Below are 25,308 nucleotides of genomic sequence, written 5' to 3'. Positions count from 1 at the left end.
TGAATTGATTAGTTGGGAATGTTGTCATGGTCTCTCATGACAGCTGTAGTTCAAGTTCCTCCCATTCCCATGCTTTTCCATAGGCAGGGCTCTCAGCTCAGACTACATCTCCCAAGATGCACAATTTACAACCAAAATACTTTGCCTTTCAGACAAACTGCATCACCTTATAGCTAAAATGTTCTAAAATATTTCCCCTGGAAAGTATGGAATTTTCCATGGGAAATGAAATATACTAAAGCCCCATTTTCCCATTAGCTTTACACAATAGTCCCCTGTTAAATATCCTCCTTGGTGTCTCGTTGCTGTGATAAGTGGTGAGACCAATTTTTACTGGACATCAGTGGAGCCGTTGGGAATCTTTTTGAGATACGCTTTGTTCTAGCCTCCGATTTGCCGCCTCTTTGGTGGCTGAGAGCATCTCCCGGAGAAATGCCACTGGGGAACTGTACCACAGTGCCTGGCTTCATCCTCCAGGGAATAACAGGCAATCCAAAAGACAAATTATCCTCTTCCTGGCAATTTCTGCACCCTGCTGGGCAATCTAGGGATGAGCATGCTAATCCATGATGAGCCCTGACTCCATGCCCCCATGTAGTTTTTCCTCAGCAGTGTCTGTCTTAGATATTGGCTGCTCCTCTGATTGCCCCAGGACGCTGGTAATCCTTTTAGCTGAGATTAAAGCCATTTCTTTGGCAGGGCGTGTGGTTCATTTTTTATTGCTCTCACTGCATGCCAACACTGAGCTGGCTGCGATGGCATCCGATCGCTTTGGAGCCACCTGCAAACCATCGCTTTATCACGTTACGTCTGGGAGAGTCTGCGGCCAGCTGGTGGTTGGCTCTTATCGCTATACCTTTACCAATGCAGTCGCCCACACTTGGTCTTTGTTTTGTCTATCCTGCCGCTCCAATGTGCTCGGTCGTTTCTTCCGTGACAACCCCCTCTCCAAAGGATCTCCTGCTCCAGCATGCACGTGGAGGGACTGGTGCATTTCACCTTTGCTGCTATAGCAACCTTTGTCACCATTGTGATCATCCTTGTCTCCTACGTGTAAATCCTCTTTGCCATCTTGCGGATGTGACGGCGTGTTGGTGGTTTTCCCGTCTCCTGCACCCCTGTAATGGCACAGACAGACTCCACTAGCCAGTAGAATAGAGGGAGTTTATTGCTTCTCCAGGATACAGCACTGCACAGATGTAATCTGGTTGCAGGGCAGGCCTAGGATGCCTCAGCCCCCCTTGAGATGGGGGAGACTGGGCCCCTAAATTCCAGCCCCCTTTCCCTAGGCTGTCTCCTCCATGCTCCCAGCCAGAAACTAAACTCTCTTCCAGCCCTGCCCCGCAGCCAGGGGCCGCATTCCACCTTCCTTTGTTTCTCTCCCTGGGTGAGAGACCCTTGCCTAGTGACTCATCCCCTGTCCTGCTGGGCCGTGCTACAGACAGCAGCCAGTGGGGGTCACCCACAGCCCCAGCATAACAACAAGCAAGGTACCCCCACTACGTCACAGCGGATCTGCTCTGCTGAGGGCAGGTGCAAAGCCTCCAGCACCTGCTTCTGCCACCATCCGATGGTCGTTTGCTGTGCTGTATGGGGCTCTCTGTATGTATCCGCCCCCCCAGCTTCTGAGCAGATCAGGACAAAGCGGTGTCTGTGTTCTGTACCCTAGTAATCCCCATACAGAGCCCTTTAAGCCTGATGAGCAAGGAGGTAAAGGATGCCTTGAGGAGGACAATACACCGGAAAATTATTCCTCACCGAATGGAGCTATGGGAACTGTTTGGATTGGTATTGGCGTACAAGCATGAGCTAGTTCAGACTCATTAAGTCAATGTGCAGAAATGTCCTTTGCCGGGTGATATTCAGGAGAAGACAATAAAGAAATGGACCCGAGCCAGACACTGCAGAGAGGCACAATTCCACTTGATAACAATGCCCAGTGACAGTGTCACAGCTTTTCCAGCGCACGTTGTGATGGGATGGCTACAAGTCTTCCCCACTGGTTTCATTTGCAGCCAAACTCTGCCAGCGAGCGAGGCGCGGAGACACACCGAGATGCTCCCAAACTGCAATGTTTTCAGTTTGCCATGCCTGTCACCTCCTCTCACACCAAACACCCCTGTGCAAGGAAATCAAGCAAACTGTATCTGGGGAGGTGTATGTGTGGATAGACTGACAGAGGGATGGGTGCGCAGGGCTGGGGAGGTAGCCAGACAGATCAAACTGTGGCTAGACAGGCAGACAGGCGCCATTGTACGCACAGGCAAGGGGCAGGACGGTCGAGGGGCTAGAATGCGAGTCTGGATGCGGAGAGTTCTGAGTTCAGGTTTCTCCCATGTGACCTTGATCAAGTCACTGGGAGCCTGTTTGTCAATGGGAGTTAGGTGCCTAAATTCCTGTAAAGTTCTAGATCACAGGGCTTGCCTGCACTTAAAATGCTACCGGGGCGCAGCGGTACGCCTGAAGTGCTGCACTTCTCACGCGGCCTGTGCTTACGGGAGTGGGTCTCTTCTTGGGCCGGTGCTCGATTCCTCCAAGAGGCGGGAGCTAGGTCAACGGAGTTCTCCCTTGGCCAAGCATCACCACACCGGGGCGGGGATTGGCTCAGTATAGCTATGTCTTTTCGGGGAGGGGATGTTTCCCATTACAATTCCTAGTGTTGACCAGTCTCCTTGTGCCTAACTTCTCCGGCTGTAAACAGGGATGGGAGCTCGTCCCTATCTCCCGGGGGGGTAGGTACCCTGAAGAGTGTGCGATGATGATCTGCTTCTGAAGGAGCAAAAAGAGCAGATAAGATCAATTCCCACACCAAAGTAGCCACCCAGCTGCATGCTGATCTGTCTACACCAGTGGTCCCCAGCCTTTTGGGGCTGCTGGGCGCCCGGGGGCGGGGCTGCTCACGCACCGTGTGTCCAGGGGCGGGGCCGCACATGTGCCCCGCCCCTGGGGCAGGGCCAGCCCAGATCGTTCGGTGAGCGCACATAAATGCCCCGCCTGCGGGTACTGCGTTGGTGACCACTGGTCTACACTGGAAAAGCGGCTACTGATTTGAGATGCTTCCGTTTTTCAGCTCCCAACCTGGGACCCCTTAATGGGACTGGGTTTTCAGACAGTGCTGAGCACCTGCCCTTTCGGTTTGAAGCTCGACTGTCAAGGGAGCTCTGTGAGGTCACAGCCTCCTCCCCACCCTTGCCCAATAGGCCGAGTTCCTGCCAAAGACCCATGTGACGTCACTGCCCCACCCACCTGTCCCTTGCAGGGCTGATGTCTGCCCCTAGCCTGCCGAGTTGGGTGTTTCAGCTGCTCCCTGGCTCACCCCCACTTGCTCATAATTGATTCTGGGGAGCAAACCGACTGCCCAGTAAAGCAGCAGCGCCTGTCCCTCACCCCACACTGGCATAAATATTAAATGGCTAGATCCCCAAATCGGATCTCTCGTTCACACCCTGACATTCACACCCTTCCCCTCGTATTGAGCCCAATGGCTTGTAAAGAACTAAAATGCACCTTCCAGAAAGCCAACTCGGGATGTGAGGGCCTCCGGAAACAGAGACACCACCTCTTCCCGGGTCTCGTCTCAAGCTTCTCCTATAGCGAGGGTCCTACCAATCTCATGGCAGTGAACAACGTGTCCGACTGTGAAATCAGCCCAGCCCCATGACATCTGCTCCCCTGGGCTGCTAAGGCCTCCCTAGCGGGGGCCTCCCAGCTGCTAGTCCACTAGGCTGGGACAGGCCTTCAGATCAGCCCCACCTCCCCAGGCAGCCAGTTCTGTGCTGCCACTGTCTCAGCGGTACGCTCTGGGCTGTCGGTCGGGCAGTGTCTGTCCATGCGCTTCTCCTAGCGATGTCAGCAGAGGGGATCACCTGGACTTTGTATGTGCCGCTGAACTGGGGTTGCACAAAATAGCTGCCAAGGAGTTGCAGTCGAGTCCATGGAACTCAGGCTCTTGGACAGCGTGAGAGCCGGCACAGAGGCCTCACTGCCGACAACACCGTTCCGTGCCCGGGAGAGTCGGGACCAGGCGGACACTACATTTAAACGGCGCTCATTCTGATTGCAGCCCTCGCCAGACGCTACGAGCAGGGGTGCGGGAAAGGACACGCTGGGCGGGGCCTAGGGCTTCCCATTTTTCAAAGTGGCCAGGCCTGGCCCATCAACTTTCCGCCGTGGGGCCTGTTCCTCCTCTTACCCCCAAGGCTGCCCCCCAAGCTGAAGCTGGAGCCCGGCCCCGGTGATAGTGGCCTGGGGAGCCGGTGAGGAGGGGCCCTGGAGCAGCCCCTGGTCTGTGTCCCCGGCCCCTTGAACTCCATGCCCAGGACGGATGGAGAGTCCACGGCTCCCCAAGTGGCCCTTACCGTGGTCCGGCTGTGGCTCTGTGGCCCCCTGAGGCCTTGCCCCTCCCCCCCAGGCTGGAAGCTGGCTCTGGGTCCAGGGAAGAGCCACACGGACATTAGGGTTCCAACCTTCCAGGATTGGCCTGGAGTCGCCCAGAATCGGCCCCACTCTCCCAGCGACCGTTGTGAGCAACCCTGGAGATTTTCATAGGCTGGTTTAAGAAACTGACATTACGTCATGTTGGGGGGGGGTGGATCTCCCAGAAGCACTTCAGGCAGAGCAGCCCTAGCAAGCCTTTGGGGAGCTATGGCACGTCCACATGCCTAGGCCAGGGGTACCCGTTGGGGCATGGGGGTTACAAGCTGGGGGCTGCTCTTAGCCCGCTTCAACTCAGCAGCACTAGGGGCCCTGGCTCCCTGTCCAGCTCCAGCTTCTGGCTTGGCCAGGAAGCGGCCTGGCACGGCCATATATAGGGTGGGGCCCCAAGACTCTCCGCCCGCCCCCCCAGGAAGTATAACCCCAAAGAATTAGTATCAAAGCAAGGTCATCAGGAAGCAATCTCCCGGAGGCCAGCCCAGACAAACAGGCAGACAAGCGTGTTCAGAACGGTCTTAATTTTAATTTATTTCCTTTAATTTGATAAAATACACCTTGTAAGACAAGTCTCTCCAAACTTGCTCCTTTTTATTGGTTAAAAGGTTGAAATTCTAGAGCAGAATGGAAGGAAACACTTTCAGTTGATTAACTTGCGTGTGTGTGTGTGTGTGTGTGTGTGTGTGTGTGATGTGCGTTTGGGGTCCTGGGGAAGGGAGAGGGGGTGGCGGGAGAGGGGGTTGGTTATTTGTTATGTTATTAAATCAATACAAAATACAAGATGCCATTTTCCTGATCTTGACTGGTTTCCTCCCACCCCCGTCCGCCCTACCCCCTTTCATCCCATCCCCTCCCCAAACCCATGTACCCTGGGAGCCTAACTAATCTACTTCATCATATGTGGTGGCAAAAACGCCCCATGCTCCCTGCGTGGTAGGCCTGCTTGCTGACCCACACCCGCACTGAAACCACTGCCGGAACCCCGCAGGCTGCAAGTAGATTCTTCGATAAACACCAAGCCAAACGCCTCTTCCTGGAGTTCATAAAACCAGAAGGGGAAAGGCTGGAAACAGGCGTTTTCAGCAGACACGGGCTCCTCCCTCCCTCTCTGTGGGCTGCTGTGGTCGTGTGATCACTGAGAGCTTCTAGAAAGGAGGGACCATCCCCTCTCTTCAGCACGTTGCACTAATCCAACCCTTTCCCCCCATCCTGGTGTCGCCAGCGAAAAGGGAAAACACTGAAATCACATTCTGCATAGACAGACGTTGGCTCCTCAACTTGCCCAGTGAGAAAGACCTAATTGGAAGCTGGAGGGTTTTGATTTGCTCAGAAATGGCCGTATTTAACGACCATGCAAATCCAGCCGTGCAGAGCACGCTTTGCCCCCTTACTCGTTTATTTATTTGCCTTCTGAATGACTGGCTCAAAAGGAGACACGGAATTTTTTTAAGTGTTGGCCACTTTTAAAATAGACAGCCTGGCTCCCGGGAAACCCCTGAGGAACAGGGAGCGGGTGGGTGCGAGGAAGAGGTGAAATTTGACACGGCGCAGAAACAAATCAAGATCTTCGATTTACAGAGCATCACGGAAGCAAACGTCACCCGAGGAGAGGAGCACCATTGTGAAGGTGTGCCAGAGTTCAATGTGCACAGCTGGTTACAAGAGAAAAGACACGCAAAGACATACAGTCCAAAGAGTTATCCCGTGTCTACAAAAGGGACCCGTCTGGCTTACACACTCAGGCCACTGGTCTGAGAAGTCCCTCTAGGCCAAGCTGGTCTCCTGCAGCAGGGCACATGGGGAGTGAGTCCCGTGCAAGGCGGAGACCGTTCTAACCCTATTTCTGTTGAGGTGTAAGACCAAGAGTCCCATTTGTCTACAGACACCAAGCTCCTTTATGCTTTAAGTAGGGTGGGCTGGGTTAAGGAAGACTAGCAAGGGGTCTGTGCTCTCTCCCCGCTTTGGGAAGATCCTTGCTCTAAACCCCTAGTACTCTGGCTACAGCAGGCAGAGGAGGGTAAATTCTCTTTCTTTACCATGAAAAAGTCCTCTTCTCCTCCATCTGCGGAATGAAGATGGAAGCGAGGACTGTGTCTTTTGTAACAAGGAGAGTCTATAGCGATGGAACCCGGGCCAGACGACTTCCTTCTCCCTCTGTGCAGCAAGCAGTATCCTCCTCCCTCATAGGAGAGCAACTGACTTTGATTCCTGCCTCCCAGAAGCAGAAAGGCTCGTTCCTAACCCTAGAAAATGGTGGAAAGTTGGGGACCGTACGAATCCCACGTCTGCTTTATCCTGATTTTGGCCTGGCAGGAAACCCTCTTCGTTGGGGCTTTCCCAATTGCCGGCCCCACTTGCCGCGGAGCCACAGAGCTACCGACGTGCCCAGAGAGAAAAGTGCATGAGGGTGTATCCATCGTTGGCGGTCTCTCTGCCCTTGTTACGCTCGTCGAGGGGATGGAGGGGGAGTCAGCGGTGAAGGTGGCATTAGAGTCGGAGGCCTGGTGTGGGCTGGCTGCATTGTTAAAGCCTCGTGGTTAGAGGGAAAAGGGCATTTCGGCTAGCTCCACTCCCTCCGGCAGCCTAGAACTTTGTGCCTCGGCCCATGAGTTTGAGGACGGCAAAGTTGTAAGTCGCAGCAATCATGTAAGTGAGCTGTGGGGGGGACGGAAAATCGAGTGAGAAACGGGAAGAGTCAAACAAACGTTCTGTTCACAACAAAGCAGGGCTGGGCCAAACCCCGGAGGGGGTAAATCCATGGACCTCAGCGAAGCCATCCCCTACTCCATCCCCTTCCCAACTGGTTGGCCACCTCCCTCCAGGACACCTGAGATGACCTTCTGAACACCCGTCAATCACTGTTCTCCAGGCTTTTTGGACACCTTTTTTTTTTTTGGTTGGACCAACAATAAGCTTACCAAGGCACCGTCAATTTTCCCAGTAGTTTCAGCAGCCCATTCCCCAGTAATACTGCTGCAAAAACAACAGCACGGACTGTCCCTGATGAAGTGCACGTTACGTGAGGTGTTCAGGGAACGGCTGCATACAATTCAGCTCCTGCTTGTTGCAGGAGAATGGACTACTCAGGCCAAATGGTCACATCCAAGCCTATCATCTTGAAGCCTGTGACGCTCTCTACCTCTCCTTATGATCCCCCTTTCCAGCCGCAACTCCTGCTGCCTTCTTGGTTCTAAAAACCATGGCCCTGTTCTAACGAGCCAGGAGGAAATAACCAGGCGCTCCGTGTGAAGTGAGTTTCTCGTCTCCCCGCTGCCTGGCTTTCGCGATCTTGCCTCCCAACAGTGACTCTTAGGACGGGAAAAGAAGGTTTAGGCGGAGCATTGACTCACCAGAGACACCAGGGTGGCTGCAGCACCAACGAATGCGGCAATAAACAGGTGGAAGGTCATTTGGAACTGCAAGGAAATGACACCATGAGCCACCGTTTACAGATGTTTCCCCGACAGCAGAGACAAAGGGGGTTTCCTCCAAGTAGCCACAAACGGGCCTTTCTTCACAAAGTCAGACTGGATCTCTGGAGCCAGCCAATGAGAGGCCAGCTACAGTCCCAGCAGCATGGGCAGTGATGGGCATGAGGGTCTGCTGGGCGCAAGTCCTTCCGCTCCTTCCTTTGTAACCACATACAAATCACTTATTCTCTGTGCCTCGACTGTCATCTGTAAAATGGGGATAATGGGCTGTCCCTACCTCATCGGGATACTGAAAGTGGCTCAGGTACCACAGGGAGGGGGGACAGAGGTGTACCACACATGGACGTGCTCTCGGTTGATGTTTCCAACAGTAGACCTCTGCACTATAACAACATGGCTACCTCCTAGTTAACCTTGGGCTGTCTTCTCAATAATTCACCATCTGTGCTGTTCACATTCATGGTTTTAGGCTTCGCTGCCCTGTTCATCTAAAACAACCCAGCTCTGACCTGAACAAATTTGTATCTTCGTCCCTTCAGAGCGAGGCTGTGAACCCACAGCACCTATGCTGCTGCGTGGACATTAAACCAGGTTGTGTCATCTTCTCTAAGCTCACTGGGCCTGATTCTGGTCTCTCTCGCACCATTGCAAAAGGTTCCGAAAAGGGCAACAAAAAAGATGAGGGGTTTGGAACAAATGCCATATGAAGGGATATTCAGCTTAGAAAAGAGGAGACTAAGGGGGGGATACGATAGAGGAATATTCAATCATGACTGTTGTGGAAAAAGTGAATAAGGAAAAATGATTTAAAACTTGTTCCCATAAGAACTAGGGGTCACCAAATGAAATTAATAGGAAGCAGGTTTAAAACAAACAAAAAAGTTTTTCTTCATGTAGCGCACAGTCAACCTGCGGAACTCCTTGCCAGAGGATGTTGTGAAGGCCAGGACTTTAACAGGGTTCAAATTACTTATTAGCTAGGATGGGTAGGAATGGTGTTCCTAGCCTCTGCCAGAGGAATGGATGACAGGAGAGGAATCATTTGATGACTCCCTGTGCTGTTCATTCCTTCTGGGACATCTGGCATTGGCCACTGTGGGCAGACAGGACACTGGGCTAGACGGACCTTTGTCCAGACCCAGTCGGGCCGTTCCTGTGTTGTAACCCGTTGACTTTCAAGGAGTTTCGTGGTGTGAGCGAAAGGAGAACAAGGCTCACTGATTCTGCGAGCACACCCAGCTTGTAGCCCACTGCCCACTGAGCTGTGACTTCACGGGATGTTAATTTACCATTTCAATAGTGATAGCAGCCAAGCGGGGCCCTGCGCTCTCCACACACAGAAGGGCCACGCTCCCTGCCTCAAAGCCCTTACCGAAATTCTCACCAGCCCTAGCGTCACACCAATTCATAATGCCACCCACATCAGCTCCTGGCACCGAGATCTCCAGCGCGGCCTCTCCGGATCCCGGTGCCTGCTGAGACCGGGTGGCTGCTGACACCTTGCAGGGCACTCACCTCGGGGGTCTTACAGATGGACAGGAGGTTGGAGCCGCACACCTTTCCTGGGAACGCGTTCCATGGGAGGACACCTACATCCACGAGACACAAAAGTCATCCAGGGCAAACCAAGTGCAGCTCCACAGGGGGCACCAGAAACCCGGCTCTGTTTTGTCCCCTATGTTTTGCTCCATGGAGAAGACAGGTCGGTTACGTGGCCAGAGGGGCCTTCTGCTCTAGCGGGACGAACACACTGCCAGTACAGGCTGTCATGATTGGCAGGGCTCCTGGCACGGAGAAGCAGCAGCAGCATGCACTGTAGCCTGAGCGACTACTCGGTTGTGTGGCCCACACTGCAGAGCAGGCTGTTGTGCCAGCCGGAGCTGTGCTACCAGATGTCTACACAAGCGGGGTTAGGTTGGACATTGGGAAAAACTTCCTAGCAGGGTGGTGAAGCACTGGAATAAATTGCCCAGGGGAAGCTGTGGAATGCCCATCCCTGGAGATATTGAAGAGCAGGATCTATCAGGATGATGTAGCAGGTGCTTGGTCCTGCCGTGAGGGCAGGGGATTGGACTCGATGACCTCTCGAGGTGTGTCCCCCCCCACAGGTCTAGAGTTCTAGGATTCTATAAGCTGCAGCCACATCGGGTTGCAGTGCAAACAAACCCTCCGCGTGGGCGATCTCTAGCAGCAAGCGCCTCCCACCAAATTCTGCTGTATCTGCCCGTCTGTTCTGTTCCATCGTCCTCCCCGAGACCCTGCTGACCCCTCCCAGAGGGCTCTGCTCATACCCCCTGCCCCATCACCGGCTTTTCTTGAAGGCTGTGTAGAATGCAAAGCCAAATCCGGGGGCTGTTGGAGTCCGTGGGCGTCTTGCCACTGATTTCAATGACCCCCAGATCTCACTGGTGCTTAGGAGAGAGAAGCAATCCCAGCTCACCGTACATCCTGGCATCAGCACACAGCGTGCCTATGCTGGCAGAGGTCTTGCTGGGGAAGGCAATGGATTGGCACGTTGTCCAGGTATTGAAGTAAATGTAGACGGGCACGGCGGAGCAGGCAAACACCAGGAGCCAGAGGATGGTCAGGGCATAGGTCACGCCCACAAACTGAAATGGTCGAGACAAGCAAGATGGCAGGAAAAGGGTTAATGATCTGCCGGAGCCTTCCGACACGAGAGCATGAGACTGGAGCGCTGCAAGCAGCCTGCCATGCGATGCGATGCTCCCATCTCCACCCAGCGCCTCCAGCAAACCCGCCGGGGCAGCTGCCCGCCTGTCCCAGGGATGCCGGGTGTTTGCGTCTGTACACGTGCGCCAAGACTGAGCTGCGCACAGACGCACACCTGGCACTAGCCACTCACACAGGAGCCAAATAGTTAGGTGGAGCCAAATTTTCAAAGCCAGGCAGGCGCAACTGCGCACAGGTGCATGCACCTGGTGAAGTCGTACGTGCTGATCCCTAGTCATAGAATCATAGCGCTGGAAGAGGCCTCAGGAGGTCATCAAGTCCAGCCCCCTGCCAAGGCAGGACCAATCCAACTGGGTGAGGATTGATCTCTCGGTACATAACTGGCCAGGGCAGTATTTCTCCCCCCAGGCATGTGCCAGGCTTTGATGTGTGGACACACACCTTGGGAATCTGTGCCTGCAATTCCCCGATGGGCACACCTGGGCCTCGGGCAGCCTTCCGTGCAGGGGCTAACTGCACTTGGGGCATCGGCAGGGCTCGGGCAAACCAGCATGCGCAGTTGCATCCGCCCACTGTTGAAAATCTGGCCCCTGAGGTGCAAGATAAATGATCGTAAAAGGAAACTGCATCCGTTCTGCTCAGCTCTCCCCAGCCAGGAGCACCCGCTGCCATTTCTGCAAGCTGGGCATTGCGGGTGAAGAATTGAATGTGGCATGGAGGCGTACAGGGCAGCGCTGGGTCTAATCACACCTGCAAGATGCTGTCAGAGGGCCCGATCCTCATAAACCTAGTCTCAACTCTCAGTTTCTCAAGCCCCGTGTGGGATCAGGCTCCCAGAGAACTGCTGGCATCTGCTGCCGGATTGGCTTCATGTTAGATGTTTAAACAAGAAACAATTTGTTTGAATGTCAAGCTAGAAAACTCTCCTTCTAACTGCAGAGCGCCGCCTGATCTCCCTGCCTCCGGACACCGCTTGGAGTTTCACTGCGGCCAAGGTTTTGAAAAGTGGCTACTGATTTTGGACATCCAGTTGGAGACACCACAGAGGGGCCTGGCTTTCAGAGAAGAGAGTACTCCTTCACACAACGCACCGTCAACCCGTGGAACTCCTCGCCAGAGGACTTTGTGAAGTTCACAGGGTTAAAAAAATAGCTAGATAAATTCATGGAGGACAGGTCCATTAATTGCTATTAGCCAGGATGGGTAGGAATGGTGTCTCTAGCCTCTGTTTGTCAGAGACTGGGAATGGGTGACAGGGGATGGATCACTGGATGATTCCCTGTTCTGTTCATACCCTTTGAGGCATCTGGCGCTGGCCACTGTGGGCAGACAGGATCCTGGGCTAGATGGACCTTCGGTCTGACCCCGTCCGTTCTTACGTTCTTAACCTTTTCTGAAAATCAGACCCTTTTAAGGTGACCCAAAGTGACCAACCCTATAACTTGCGACCCCCAAATGTGCAAGGCACAAGAACGGCCAGCCTGGGTCAGACCAACGGTCCATCCAGCCCAGTGTCCTGTCTGCCGACCGTGGCCAATGCCAGGTGCCCCAGGGGAGGGAACACAACAGGTAATCCCCACGTGATCCCTCCCTGTCACCCACTTCCAGACACACAGAGGCCAGGGGCACCGTCCCTGCCCATCCTGGCTAACAGCCTTCGATGGACCGAACCTCCATGAATCCATCTAGCTCTTTTTGGAACCCTGTTAAAGTCCTAGGCGTGACTCGTAGTCAGTAGCCGCAGTGGAGACCATCGGTGGAGGCAGCTTGCCAGAGCCCCCCTGCCTTTGAGCGGAGGACTGCCAGCGGCCAGCGCAGGAATGATACAAGACCCATTCCTTATTGGGCCCTGAATAACATCTGAGCCCCCCGCCCCTTCCCCCGCCAGATCACTGCCCAAGCCCAACGCACAGTACGCACTTCGGGGCGGGGAGCATCTTGGGATTATGCCCCCACCCAGCACAGTGGCCCTGCTCTGAGCCTGCATTGCAATACAAAACTGATCGACAGTAACCCCGGCTAAGCCCTGGCCTGATTGCCTTGTGGGGACGGGCCCCCGGCAGGGGCCAGCGAACTCCACCGGCTTCAAACAAAATGCTTTTTGCTTAAACATTGGAGTGAAAGCGCCCCCTCTGGCAAAGAGACGCAGGGGAGGGCTCGCATGGGGGGGGGGGGGATAAGGGAGAGGAAGGGGTTAAGAAACAAGAGGAGAGCAGCGGCGGCAGGAGGCGTAGCAGCTGGTTAGGCCCCCCGGCGGCGAGGGGTGCCTCTGGCCACACTGGGCGGCTGGGTGCGCTTTCCTTGTCCATGCCACGCATCAGCGGAGCTGTTCCTCCCCCCACCGTGGGTCCGCGACCCCGCCGGAGCCCGTCAGCCGGCTGGAACAGGGCTACAGTCTCATGCCCGTCAGTCCCTGCGCGAGGGTGCCAGTCACGTGAATTAGTGCCAAACCCTGGTTAAGATCACCTTGTCGGGATGTCCTAGCCATTTGCCCAAACACTGACACACCCGCTCCAAAGCGTGAGCTTGATGGTGGCCTCGGGAACCCCTCCCCTTCTGGCCCCCTGTTACCGTAGCGCTGAGGCCCTTGCCGCAGATGGTGGTCTTGTAGTCGCCGAAGATCTGCCGGACGGCCCCCGTGGTGTAGAAGCCCTCGGCCAGAAGGAGGGCCCCGTAGAGGAAGAAGAAAGAGGCCGTTCCATAGATGACATATTGGAAGGCGTGGATCCTGGAGGGGACACAGGGAAGAGACAGAGCCGAAGAGGGGGAGGGAGGGAGAGAAAAACAAACTTTTAACCCTCGTCGCAGCTCTCCCCCTTCCAACCCTCTGATGCGCCGCACAGAGACTCTTGCCTGGGAGCTGCTAGTCCCCGCCCAGGACAGACACAGCCAAGGCCGGCCAAGCTCCTCAGGACTTACCTAGAACCTGAGAGACGCTAGCTCTGGTCCCTGCCGCTCCCCCTCCGCTCCAGGATGGGGCTACCGCAGTCGGGGAAGCTACCTCGAACGGGGCAAAGGAGGGTCTGGGCTAGGGGGGGGAGGAAGATCCAAAGCAAATGGCCAGCTGGGAAGTAGGGGAAAGCATCTGCCTCCATGGCTTATGGGCGGCGCAGCAGGGAAGGAGAAAAGGAGACACCTGGTGCCATGCCTGTGTTTAAAGCCAGGCAGAGAGCGTGGCAAATCGAGGGCAGCAAGACCTGCTCTGCCCGGCAAGTCTGGCTGCCCCGCGTTCTCCATACCTACCGCGAGCGGAGGATCCGACACTATATCCACTGGACCTAGCAAGGGTCAGACAGAAAACACGTGTGAAAAACACAAGAGGAAGAAGGGTCCCCTGTAGGCAGGGAGAGCACGCGGCAGCCTCCGGAGGCTGGCCGGGAAGGGCCCCTGGGCCAAGTCGGTGCTGGTGGAACTCCCCTACGCCAAGGCAAATCCGGCCCCAGGATCTCCGGGGGTCGTTGGTGAACGGGGCCGAAGGAACGACAAGCCCAGAGACATGTCAAGGGGCCGATGCTTCCCATGGGGCTGAAGGAACCATCTGGCCGCCTGTGTAAGCATCAGCCCATCGGTGACCCCATAGACATGGATCGTGGCCCCGTTTCCCAATCCAGCCGCATGGGGATACCAAGACAGGCGGCGAACCTGGAAGAGATCGGGGCTGGTTCCCAACCGGGCGCAAAGGTGGCCAACAGGTGACGGCGTGTAATTGCCCAGGAGTTTTAAGAGTTTCTGACGGACTAGTGATTTGGGGCACCCAGTGTGAGAATCCTGGAGGAGTCGTGATCAACCCTCCGAAAACGAAGCCACGTCCAGGCGTCTCATGCTACGCACCCCACCCCACTAGTCCCGTTGGACTCTGTTTACCAGAATGTGGACTCACTGCACTGCCGGCCCTGCTGCCTAGTGGTTAGTGCTCTGCGCACCCCAGCAAGAAAACCAGCTTCTGATCCTGGCAATCTCATTCTCACTGGAATGGCCAGGACAGCTCGGTGGAGCGACGGTGGAGTGGTGCTGGGTTCTGCAGGAGTCCTGTGCAGCCCTCCAAAGCTGGGGGGGGGGGGGGAGAGGTGTGGCAGGAAGAGAAACCCGGCAAAGGGCATCGGTGTGTAGAGCAGGAGAAGAGGGATACTCACACGTCGATGAGATACTCATAGTCCTGGTAGTTTTTGGAGAAGTAGGTCTCAATTAGCCGCTCGGTGCCAGTGAGTGCTTCATGCCCACAGCCGCAGAACAGCGCTACCCCAAAGAAACACAGCCCAGTGGCCACCAGCGAAGCAAAGGGCGCTCCTATGAGACATCTTGCGCAGCACTCTAACCAACCTTGGGAGGAAGAAAGACATCTGGATCACCGAGCGCGGCCGTCATTCCTAAGGGGCGGGGCGCTCTCAGGGGGCTTGCAGGCCCATTCCCCTGTCCTGTGAAAAGTTTGTTAATTAAACCTAACACAGGGTGGGAACTAAGGGAGGCTTCAATAACCTACTAGGATACAATGGTTTTCACAACTTGAAGGAAAATACAAACATCCGTCCGCAGGGCGAGAGAGCCAAGCGCAGCTGCAGGGACACTGCAGTAACGGGGTGCGGTGAGAAAGCCAGATCGGAGAAGCGAATATCTAACTCTTCTCCAGTGTTTGTACTGCTCCTGTTTTCCCCCATCATACCGTCTGAGCCCCTCCTGGGTTCACTAGATTGGACATGGTGCCCTCTGTGCACCTCCTCTGCATGGGAATGAAAGCACCCAGAAATGAAACTGATTAGCAACACCCGTGAAACTGACCAGTCTCCATTGGGGGCCCAAGCCGAGAGAGCAAAATGTGAACAACCTGTCCCGGGGAGAGAGAGACACTGGAGATGTTAACGGGACTTCCTATGTGAATAATGGGAGCTGTTGGGACGGATGAGAACTTTTTTTTAACGCATGATTTTTTAATGTTGGCGCTGAAGGGGCAGGGTAGTGCTGGCCTCGTGCAGAGCTGAGCGCCAAATTTATGCACTGCCTCTCTCTTACGAAAGCCTCGACTGCAGTTCGATATGGCTTGATAAGCCTCATGCTGGGGCGAATTTCAGCTAGAGGGCACCACCGCCAGCACCCCCTACCCCCGTCTACCCACGACGGACAAGCAACAAAATCACAGCGGGGAGAGTTCTCACCTCCTAGACAGACACAAGCCCTGTGCCTAGCCCACCGACCCAGAGACAAAGAGAGAAAGAATCCTTTTGATACAGCCGGTACCTTGGCTCAAATCCTCATTCCCATCAACGCAATGGGAGATGGGTGCCTTTGGCACCTTGTCCTTATTACATCCGGAGCCACCCAATATGAATAGTGGGCAAAAGACCATCAGACGTCAGTATCCTTCTTCGGGTTGCCTGCAGGTCTAAGCCCGCACCATCACTCAGCAGGAAGTGTGAATAAAACCGAGGCTGTTAACTTAGACAGTCACGCTGAGCCTCCACGTGAACCTGCACCCCGGGGCTGAGGTTGTAGGTGCAGTCCCAGGGTACAGCTAGACTTCAGGCTTCTTTCGAAAGAAGCTTTTCCGGAAGAGATCTTCTGAAAAAACGTCTTCCAAAACCGTGTCCACACTGCCAAAGCACATCGAAAAAGCCATCTGCTTTTTCAAAAGACAGCGTCCACGCTGAATGGACGTTATCTCACATTTCAGTTGTGATTACTATGGACAGAGTGGCCACCAGGGCACCTGTGGTTTTTCCTGGAGGCCTCTTCTTTCGAAAAAACTCCCTCTTCCCCATCCACACACGCCTTTTTCATAGAATCATAGAATCCTCGGGTTGGAAGAGACCTCAGAAGGTCAAGTCCAGCCCTCTGCCCAAGGCAGGACCAGTCCCAACTAAATCAACCCAGCCAGGGCTTTGTCAAGCCGAGACTTAAAAACCTCTAGGGATAGAGATTCCAGCCCCTCCCTAGGGAACCCATCCCAGTGCTTCCCCACCCGCCTAGGGAAATAGTTTTTCCTAATATCCAACCTAGACCTCCCCCACTGTAACTTGAGACCATTGCTCCTTGTTCTGTCATCAGTCACCACTGAGAACAGCCTCTCTCCAGCCTCTTTAGAACCTCCCTTCAGGAAGTTGAAGGCTGCTATCAAATCCCCCCTCTCTCTTCTTTTCTGCAGACTAAACAAACCCAAATCCCTCAGTCTCTCCTCATAGGCCATGTGCTCTGGCCCCCTAATCATTTTGGTTGCCCTCCACTGGACCCTCTTCAATGCGTCCACATCCTTTCTATAGTGGGGGGCCAGAATTGGACATAATATTCCAGATGTGGCCTCACCAGAGCCGAATAAAGGGGAATAATGACATCTCTGGATCTGCTGGCAATGCTCCTCCTAATGCACCCTAATATGCCATTAGCCTTCTTGGCTACAAGGGCGCCCTGTTGACTCATCTCCAGCTTCTCATCCACTGTAATCCCTAGATCCTTTTCTGCAGAACTGCTACTTAGCCAGCTGGACCCCAGCCTGCAACAATGCTTGGGATTCTTCCGTCCCAAGTGCAGGACTCTACACTTTTCCTTGTTGAAACTCATCAGATTTCTTTTGGCCCAATTCTCTAATCTGTCCAGGTCACTCTGGACCCTATCCCTGCCCTCCAGCGTGTATCTACCTCTCCCCCAGCTTAGTGTCATCTGCAAACTTGCTGAGGGTGCAATCCATCCCCTCCTCCAGGTCATTTCCGAAAAACCTCTTTCAGAAAAGGCTTCTTCCTCGTAGAATGAGGTTTACCGATGTGGGCAAAACTTCTGCGTCCTTTTGATTTTTCTTTCAAAAGAACGCAATAGCAGCGTGGACTTAGGTGAAGATTCGGAAAAACAGTTGTTTTTCCAAAAACACCCTGCAGTCTAGACACTCCCCTAACCCCCACCCTCCGGAGAACAGCTGCTCTGCAGTGGTGTATACAACAGCTAGCAAGTGGGAGGACTAGACTTGGGGGCTTGGTTTTCAGAAGGGCCACCTGCCTGCAGCTCTCAGTGGCTTCAGCTGAAGGTGCGGCGCTCTTCTGACACCCAGGCCCTTAATCTACAGGTTTAAACTGGCTCAGGTACAAGATGGAGTCCGGGCCTGAGTTCTCACCAGTGGAAAATTCAGGCGTGGCAGGCTGAGGTTTGGTTTTGCCCCATCAACAGATGAAGGCCCCCTACACATTTGGTTCGGAATCTGGGCAGGTGTTTGATTCCGGAGTTCCTGTTTGCACCTGCCTCTAACAGTGAAAACAACCAGTAAACCCGAGACAAACTCCAACCCCAGCTGAAACGACCTGCTTCCTGGCAAAATCACACGTGCCGGAAGCAGCGACCTGGTTCCCTGCCTCCTCGCTTCCCCTGCTCTTTCGGTGAGAGCTCCTCCCTGTGAACATGGCTGGAGCTTTCTCAGAGTGCAGGCAGTTTTGACATAGCTCCCGCCCCTGCTGCAGCTGGGTCTGGGGTGAACACACACAAGCCTGATGGGTTTTAATAAAGAAGAAGATTCGTCCAGACAACACCCACTGATCTCGGCCGCCTCCCTACCATGAATGTGCAGCGGGGAATTTTCCAACGCCCACTTCCCTCCCTGCTCAGCCCTACAATGGTTTTCTGGTTGCCTGAAGAATGGCCCATAAGAGCCACTGGGTCACAGGCAGCCCTGTACCCCCCTCCCCTCCAGTGCAAGGTTACAGCCTGTACTGATCTCTTCATGGCACTGAGGACAGTGGGGGCTTTGTTCTTCCCTTGCCAGCCTGTGTATTCTCCGCTGCACTCTGCAGGGGCAGGGGACAAACAGGAACAATGGGCGGACTATTCGGTTACCAGAGGGCTGGAACCGACACGTCGGGCGGCAGCACGTGCTGGTGGCTGCATAGGGCCTGTACAGTTACATGGACAGGAGCCTGGGTCTCCTCTGTGTGTGACTTAAGGCTGGCAGGGGACTCTGCAGCAGGTCTGGGGGTGCGCGCACGATGGAAGGGGATCCATTGGGAAACGTGCCATCTGCCTGTCCACGTCAGACTCCACGAAAGTTCTCCCCTGCCCCAGCCGAGCGGCCCGAGTGCCTATTTCCACGTCCTCTCCAATGGCTACTGTGAAGGACAGGGAGCCACTGACCGTGGGCCTGATCCTGCATTCACTGATTCAACTCAGCCTCCACCATGGTGCCTAAGTGGCTTAGCCCACCCAGCCGGGAAATTGGGAGAGTAAGGAGACAAGCAGGCCACAGTCTGATCCACCTCACTAACAGCCAGTAACATCTCTCCTAAGCAGAGACACTGCCGGCCATCCCTCGCTGCGCTCTGTCCCTCTATAGGTCCAGAGAACACGAGCTATGAGGGACCATGGAAAGAACTGGGCTTGTTTAGTTCAGAAAAGAAGACTGAGGGGGGACGCAAGCAGCTTTCAAGTACCTAGAAGGGTGTTACAAGGAGGAGGGAAAAAGTTGTTCTCCTTGGCCTCTGAGGATAGAACAAGAAGCAATGGGCTTAAACTGCAGCAAGGGAGGTTTAGGTTGGACAGTAGGAAAAATGTCGTCAGGGTGGTTAAACACTGGAGTAAATTGCCCAGGGGGGTTGTGGAATCCCCATCCCTGGAGATATTTCAGAGCAGGCTGGACAGACACCTGTCAGGGATGGTCTAGGCAGTGCTGGGTCCTGCCATGAGGGCAGGGGGTGGACTCGATGACTCTCGAGGTCCCTTCCCGTCCTATTGTTCTAGGATTCTATTGTCCCTTTTTCCTAGCAAAGGGTCAGCGCGTCAAGGGGACTATAGGAGTTAGGCACCAAGTTCCTATTGATCCCGAATGGGATTTGGATACCTCACCTCTGACAATCTCAGCCTAAACTCTTGGGTACAGCTGGGAGAGCTGGACGGAAAAGGAACGGAATTTAGGATACTACAGACTGGAAGCCCCAGATGCAGTTCTCCAAGGCACTAGGTAGTGGGCTACAGCCCTGCGGGAGGTGGCGGAAGCCCCATCCCCTGGATGGTGAGAGGCAGCCTGGAACCAACACTGTAAGGAACACGCCTGAACTGGCCTGGGAGAAGGACTGGAGGCATGAGGCTGCTCCGTCCCCAGAGTTTGGGATTGGCTAAGAGGTGAATTTTGGAGAGCTCCTTGCAGCCTGAGCCACATGCAAGAAGCAATCGCCTTTCAGGAGACGTGGTGCATGGAAGAGCAGCAGGACACCCAGAAAAGTACGACAGGCTGCAAGTCGGGGGGCCTCCCTGTTCGGAAAGGGCCCCTAGGCCTGGAGCCTTAAGCATGTGCTTAAATCCCGGTGGGGGGGGGGGATTCAGACACACAGCGAGCGCCGGGCATGTGCTTTGCTGGACCAGGCCTGTCCTGACTAGCCAGTGCAGCAGGGAAACAAGAGAATCGTTCCCTCCTGTCTTCTGTGTTTGGCATGTGACGGGGAGGCTGGCTGGCCAGCCCAGGAGCCTCAAATCAGCTCTCCTGCTGGCTAGTCACAAAACACGGCCGGGCTACCCCACCGGCCATCAGAGGAGGGACCCCCCTCTGGGAAGTGAGAGGCCCAGACACTCTTTTGACTCTCGGCAGAGTCTGTCCAGGGTGGGGGCAGGGCGCTGACCGCAGGGGCAGCTTTGGGGAGAGGGAAATGTGGAAACGTGGCTTTAATCTCCAATAACAGTGCAATAGAGGGAAGATGCTTTGGGGGTGGCTGAAAGTCCCAATCTTGGAGGCAGGTTGCAGGCTTAGGTTTTCCTTTGTTTCAGCCAGCGGCGGGAGCTCAGGGACCCAGCCAGCTCCCAGGCGTGATCCAGCGACCCAGCCAGCTCCCAGGCGTGATCCAGCGACCCAGCCAGCTCCCAGGCGTGAGCCAGGGACTGAAGCTGGTGTCCACACCACCCGGCTACAGAAGTGGCTGTTCTTGGGGACCTCTCGTCCCAGGGCCCGGCCCGCCCCGGGGCTGCCTGGCTGTCTCCTTGCCCCCCTGGCGCGGGGCTGTGGGAACAGTGGTGTGCCGCATGCTGAATGGAGGCGGGAATCTGGGACACAAGTGCAGGGAGGCGGGGCGGGCTCCTTGCAAGGGAGCGAGAGAAAGAGCCCTTGTCTGAGCACAATCCCCGGCCTTGTCCCTCGGCCCAGCTGACAAATGGGGCAGAACAATAGGGGCAAAACAACAGGATGAGCCATTGAACGGGGAGCCCCGTCTCTCCAAGCCACAGACCCTCCCATCCTCGGCCGGGCAGCCCCCCCGGCCTCTCCCCCGCCCCCCTCCCACCCCGAGAGCGCCCCCCCACAGTGCTGCCTTTGAGGGAGCTGGTGGGTGCTGAAAGGCCCAGTATGCGAGCCCAGCCCGGGCTGGCACCGGGCGGGGGTGCAGCGCAGTGAGGTAACTGCACATTGCCAGGAGGTGCCAGCGACAAACAAGGGCCTCAGAGGCCCACAGATCCCCCGTCGGGACAAAGCCTCTTCTGTGGGCCCCCAGGCAGCCCCCCACAGCCTCCAGCGGCGGGCCGGTGCTGGGCTCCGGGAGCCTGGCTTCTCCAGGGCAGCCCTCCCCCAGCGGGGCCAGACCCCAGGGCTGCCCAGGCTCCTGGCGTTACTGGCTAAGGTTAAAAAGGCACAAAGCCACCTCGGGGGGGCTCTGCCCAGCCACACAAGCCTCACGCCGCCCTGGGCTGACCCCTTACGCAGCAACTGGAGCTCTCGTCCCCCGGCCCCCTGAGCACCGGCAACAGACAGCAGGTCCTTTCAGCGGAGACCAGCCATGGGGCAGATGCCCCCCCAGCCCAGATTACTCCCAGGGCATCCCGGCCTGTCTCCTGGGGGAGGGGGGCAGCTCTCCACAGGCAAGTTACTCGCCCCCCCGACGGAGCCCCCAGGCTCCCCTCTCTATCCCTGTTGCTCCGAGCAGACCAGGGACCCTCAAGAGGCAGCCCCGGGCCGGCTGCGGTGTGGGAGGAGCAGGGAGAGGGGGGAAGAGAGCTGGCCTCTGCCCGCAGGCCCTGCCGGGGGCTCTGCCGCTCTCGGGGCCAGCAGCTGGAAATCCCAGCCTGCCACATGCCCAGGGCCTCTGGGACGATGCCAATAGCGCAGCCTGGGCATTGGACTGCCACTCCAGCGGGGTGCCCCGGGGCAGGCCTGGCTTTAGGGGAGCTGTGGGCAGAGCTCCAGGGAGGCGGGGCTGTCGTCGGCTGGCTGGTTCTCCAACACCCCCTGGCTGCAGTTCAGAGAGGGCAGAAATTGCGTGTTATTAACGGGGCATCAGCAATGTCTCATGGCTACCCCCCCCCCCCCCCCGGGCCCCTGGCACCACAGGCAAGCCAGAGGCTGGGAATTCTGACCAGTTCTGCACCTGGCTGGACTCAGACCAGTGTCCAGGGGCTTGGTCCAGGAATGCCTGGGGCACCAGCCAGGTGTTTTCCCGCTGTCTCCTCCCTCAGAGCCACCAATCAAGCCTGCCCCCAACCCCACTCTGGAACTCCCCCCCCCCCCACATCCAACGCTCTACGTTCTGAGCAAACCGTCACCTGCCCGGTTATCCCCAGAATGAAGCATCTTGTCCGGTTGCCAAGGAAATGGCCCCTGTACTCAGACACAGCTCAGCGCAACGGCCAGGCACAGGAAATTACTAATATTGCATCCAAAATCAGAGCCGGTTTTAAACCATCAAATCGATGCTGGAAAGGCTGACTGTGCAAATGAGAATTCCTTGCCTTAATCCTGCCCCTGCACCGGGATTTCCACGAAATACCCAAACCGTGGCTGCCCGCCCTATGAATTGCTGTGCACTAGTGAGACAGCTGCCGTGTTTTGCCCCAGAAGTGGCTGCATATAAGTGTGGGGTCGGAGGTCTAAAGTGACCATCTGCCTAGCTGGCCGTGTGCAACACACTGGGATCCGTATAGACCTGTGACAATCGCACGTCCTAATTAGATAGCACATTTCTTCGGAGGCCCTCAAAGCACCTTCCAGCCTTGAATGAACTCACAGCACAGCCCTGTGAGGCAGGCACATTGTCATCATCCCTGTGACCCAGAGGGGAAACTGAGGCACGGGACGCACAGTTGTGTGCCCAATATCACACCACACATTAGGCGCCTAGCGGGGATTGGAATTCTAGGTTCCCGGCTGTGTGTATTAATCACCACACCATGTCACCTCCCTAAAGATATACAATTTAATCACTGTGGGTTTGTCTGGACCAGGGGTGGGGTCCCCTTAGGATCAAGAAGTTACTACCGTACTACTGGGGGGGGGGTCATGAGCTCACCCTCCACCCCACTTTGCCTCCAGGATTTATAATAGTGTTAAATGTCTGAAAAGTGTTTTGAATCAATGGGGGGGGGATGACGCTCCGCGGCTCGCTGTGCGAAAGGGGTCACCGGCTCACCCCACCGGTCTACACTGATGTGCAGGGGTGTGACTGCAGCTCACGGGGACCTACCTGCGGAAGCGTTAACCCAGCTAGTTTGGCTCCTGGAGCAGCGCGCCGCCAGCCCTGCAAGTCACTAGCCAAGGTCCCAGGCAGGCCTGTGTGGCCCCCGCTGGAGGCAGAGGCAAGGTTAAAGCAAGCTCAGGACTGCTCCACACAAGCTGTTCTCAGACCCTGTGACAGCTGTATAGCTACCCCGTATTCCCCGCTGGCTGGTCTCTCCTGCTGTCCTCCAGCCCCGTATTCCCCGCTGGCTGATCTCTCCTGATGTCCTCCAGCCCCGTATTCCCCGCTGGCTGGTCTCTCCTGCTGTCCTCCAGCCCCGTATTCCCCACTGGCTGGTCTCTCCTGCTGTCCTCCAGCCCCATATTCCCCCCTGGCTGGTCTCTCCTGCTGTCCTCCAGCCCCGTATTCCCCGCTGCCTGGTCTCTCCTGATGTCCTCCAGCCCCGTATTCCCCGCTGGCTGGTCTCTCCTGATGTCCTCCAGCCCCGTATTCCCCGCTGCCTGGTCTCTCCTGATGTCCTCCAGCCCCGTATTCCCCCCTGGCTGGTCTCTCCTGATGTCCTCCAGCCCCGTATTCCCCGCTGGCTGGTCTCTCCTGCTGTCCTCCAGCCCCGTATTCCCCCCTGGCTGGTCTCTCCTGCTGTCCTCCAGCCCCGTATTCCCCACTGGCTGGTCTCTCCTGCTGTCCTCCAGCCCCGTATTCCCCGCTGGCTGGTCTCTCCTGCTGTCCTCCAGCCCCGTATTCCCCGCTGGCTGGTCTCTCCTGCTGTCCTCCTGCCTCACAGGTCAGAAGGCCCGTCGGCAGGGCACAGACCCACGCAGAACTGACGAGGTCTGCTCCATACCAGTCTCCTGGCAGCAGAAATCCACAGTATCCCCCTGCATCCCAGAGATCTCCCTCCAGTGCCTCCCTGCCTGGCAGTCCTGCACAGGCCCCTGCACCTGGCCTGAAAGCAGCTCCAGGAACGGAGCCAGCTCGTGAGGACTCAGGGAGTCGGAGGCACTGGGGTCACATCATTGCTGAGCCAGCCCCCAGGAAGGGGGAGGGCAGGAGCCAAAGCAGTGGGTCTCTCGGAGCATGGAACCCACTGGGGTTCCTCATAAGCCAAGCACATGGGTGGCTGCCCAGGAGAGATTAGCAGAGATCAGGTGCTGCCCAGCTGATTAGCAGCACGCCCACAGCCTCCCACAGCTGGCAGCACGTTTCATCTGGTGGTGCACATCTGCACATGCCTTTGTACACGTGACAAAATTTATTCTGCACATGGGTGGAGAAAGTTTGAGGGAACCCTTCTGGCGGGGGGGGGGGGGGAAGCGGGGGGCTTGGCCAGGGACATGATCTGGGAAGGGTTCTGTGTCTTACAAAGTGCCGGCTACATGAAAGCGCTGCTGACCCCACCGAGCACATCGCACGCACACCGGGGACTTTGAGAGTGAACCGACAAGGACACTAACATTGGCAGGACTCTCTGGCTCAGACGATTTCATATCAGCCCCACGGAGCCGCCCCGGCCCTGGGATCGGCAGGCTGGTTTCCAAGCCGATCTGTGCACATGGATTCCAAATGGATGCATAATTCAGCTTTAAACAGAGATCCCATTCCGACCACTGCCACGGGGCAGCTATTCACCGTCCCACAACACCAGCAGGATTTCCTTTCCACGCTGGGAGGCAGATCCCACCTCTGGCAGCTTCCCTCTGACCGGCTGCCCCTGTCTTGTCCCGCCAAGGAGCTGCCTACTAGTGTCAGCTCCTTGGTCTGCACCTGCCACAGATGAGTAACAGACCGGGCTAAGTTGGACACGGGAGGGCACCGTGGCTCCAGGCTTCTGGCAGGATGGCACCCATTGTCAGTTACAGCCTGGCACCTGGCTGGGACACTCCAGGCACTTGCTGATCCAAGGCCCTTAAAGTCCCACCAGCGTGCGGGGAAGGGAAGTTTAGAGCAAATATAACACCAGAATTAGCACCCCCCCCCAAATCTTTGATTTAAAAAATCCCTTTTGTGTTAGTTTGAAAGTTTGGAAAGTTCCTCTCATACTCACCCATTGTGTCTGGGCTCAGTCAAGTCCCTCTCACCGCCTTCCCTTTTGTGCCTCTCTTTGTTCAGCCCGAACAAATCCTCTCTCTTCGCTTTACTTTTGCTCTCTGAATATCTCTGGCCTCCTCTCCCAAAGAAAAGGACTTTCTGATTGACAGCCAGCCCCCTTAAAGGGACAGACCACCCTTTTCTCCTCCCCCTCCTCCCATTCTCCCTCCCCTCTCCCTCCCCCTCATGAGAGCTACTCCCTCTGCTCCAGGGTAGCTCGGTCATACCCAGGGGTGGCCCTAGACGAGCTGCCAGCAACTGGCACCCTAGGC

The 25,308-nt window shown here is 56.0% G+C and overlaps 1 protein-coding gene across 2 annotated transcripts; it reads right to left on the bottom strand.

Moving 5' to 3' along the window:
- Nucleotides 1-4,929: 4,929 nt before the first annotated feature.
- Nucleotides 4,930-25,147, bottom strand: PLP1 (proteolipid protein 1). 2 transcript variants are annotated; one of them, XM_006137447.5, is made up of 7 exons: nucleotides 24,993-25,147; nucleotides 14,687-14,873; nucleotides 13,020-13,281; nucleotides 10,303-10,471; nucleotides 9,378-9,451; nucleotides 7,782-7,847; nucleotides 4,930-7,086 (listed from the first exon to the last, which is right to left on the bottom strand). In XM_006137447.5, exons 1-7 carry the CDS (start codon nucleotides 24,994-24,996, stop codon nucleotides 7,015-7,017), a joined length of 834 nt encoding a protein of 277 aa, XP_006137509.1. In that variant the 5' UTR covers nucleotides 24,997-25,147; the 3' UTR covers nucleotides 4,930-7,014. The 2 variants fall into 2 exon arrangements, with proteins under 2 accessions (XP_006137509.1, XP_006137510.1); XM_006137448.5 differs by having other exon boundaries at nucleotides 13,125-13,281.
- Nucleotides 25,148-25,308: the final 161 nt, after the last annotated feature.

Source organism: Pelodiscus sinensis, chromosome 13 (genome assembly GCF_052426305.1).
Source record: "Pelodiscus sinensis isolate ZL-2025 chromosome 13, ASM5242630v1, whole genome shotgun sequence".
NCBI classification, from domain to species: Eukaryota; Metazoa; Chordata; order Testudines; family Trionychidae; genus Pelodiscus; species Pelodiscus sinensis.
The sequence above is the reverse complement of the archived record's forward strand: the minus strand, read 5'-3'. Positions and strand labels throughout refer to the sequence as shown.

What these genes read in the sequence shown, in the direction of transcription:
- PLP1 (XM_006137447.5), bottom strand. An exon ending in GGCTAGGACATCCCGACAAG is followed by an intron (nt 10,472 to 13,019) that starts GTGATCTTAACC and finishes CGACCATTTCAG; the next exon opens with TTTGTGGGCGTGACCTATGC. An exon ending in TGCTGATGCCAGGATGTACG is followed by an intron (nt 9,452 to 10,302) that starts GTGAGCTGGGAT and finishes TCGTGGATGTAG; the next exon opens with GTGTCCTCCCATGGAACGCG.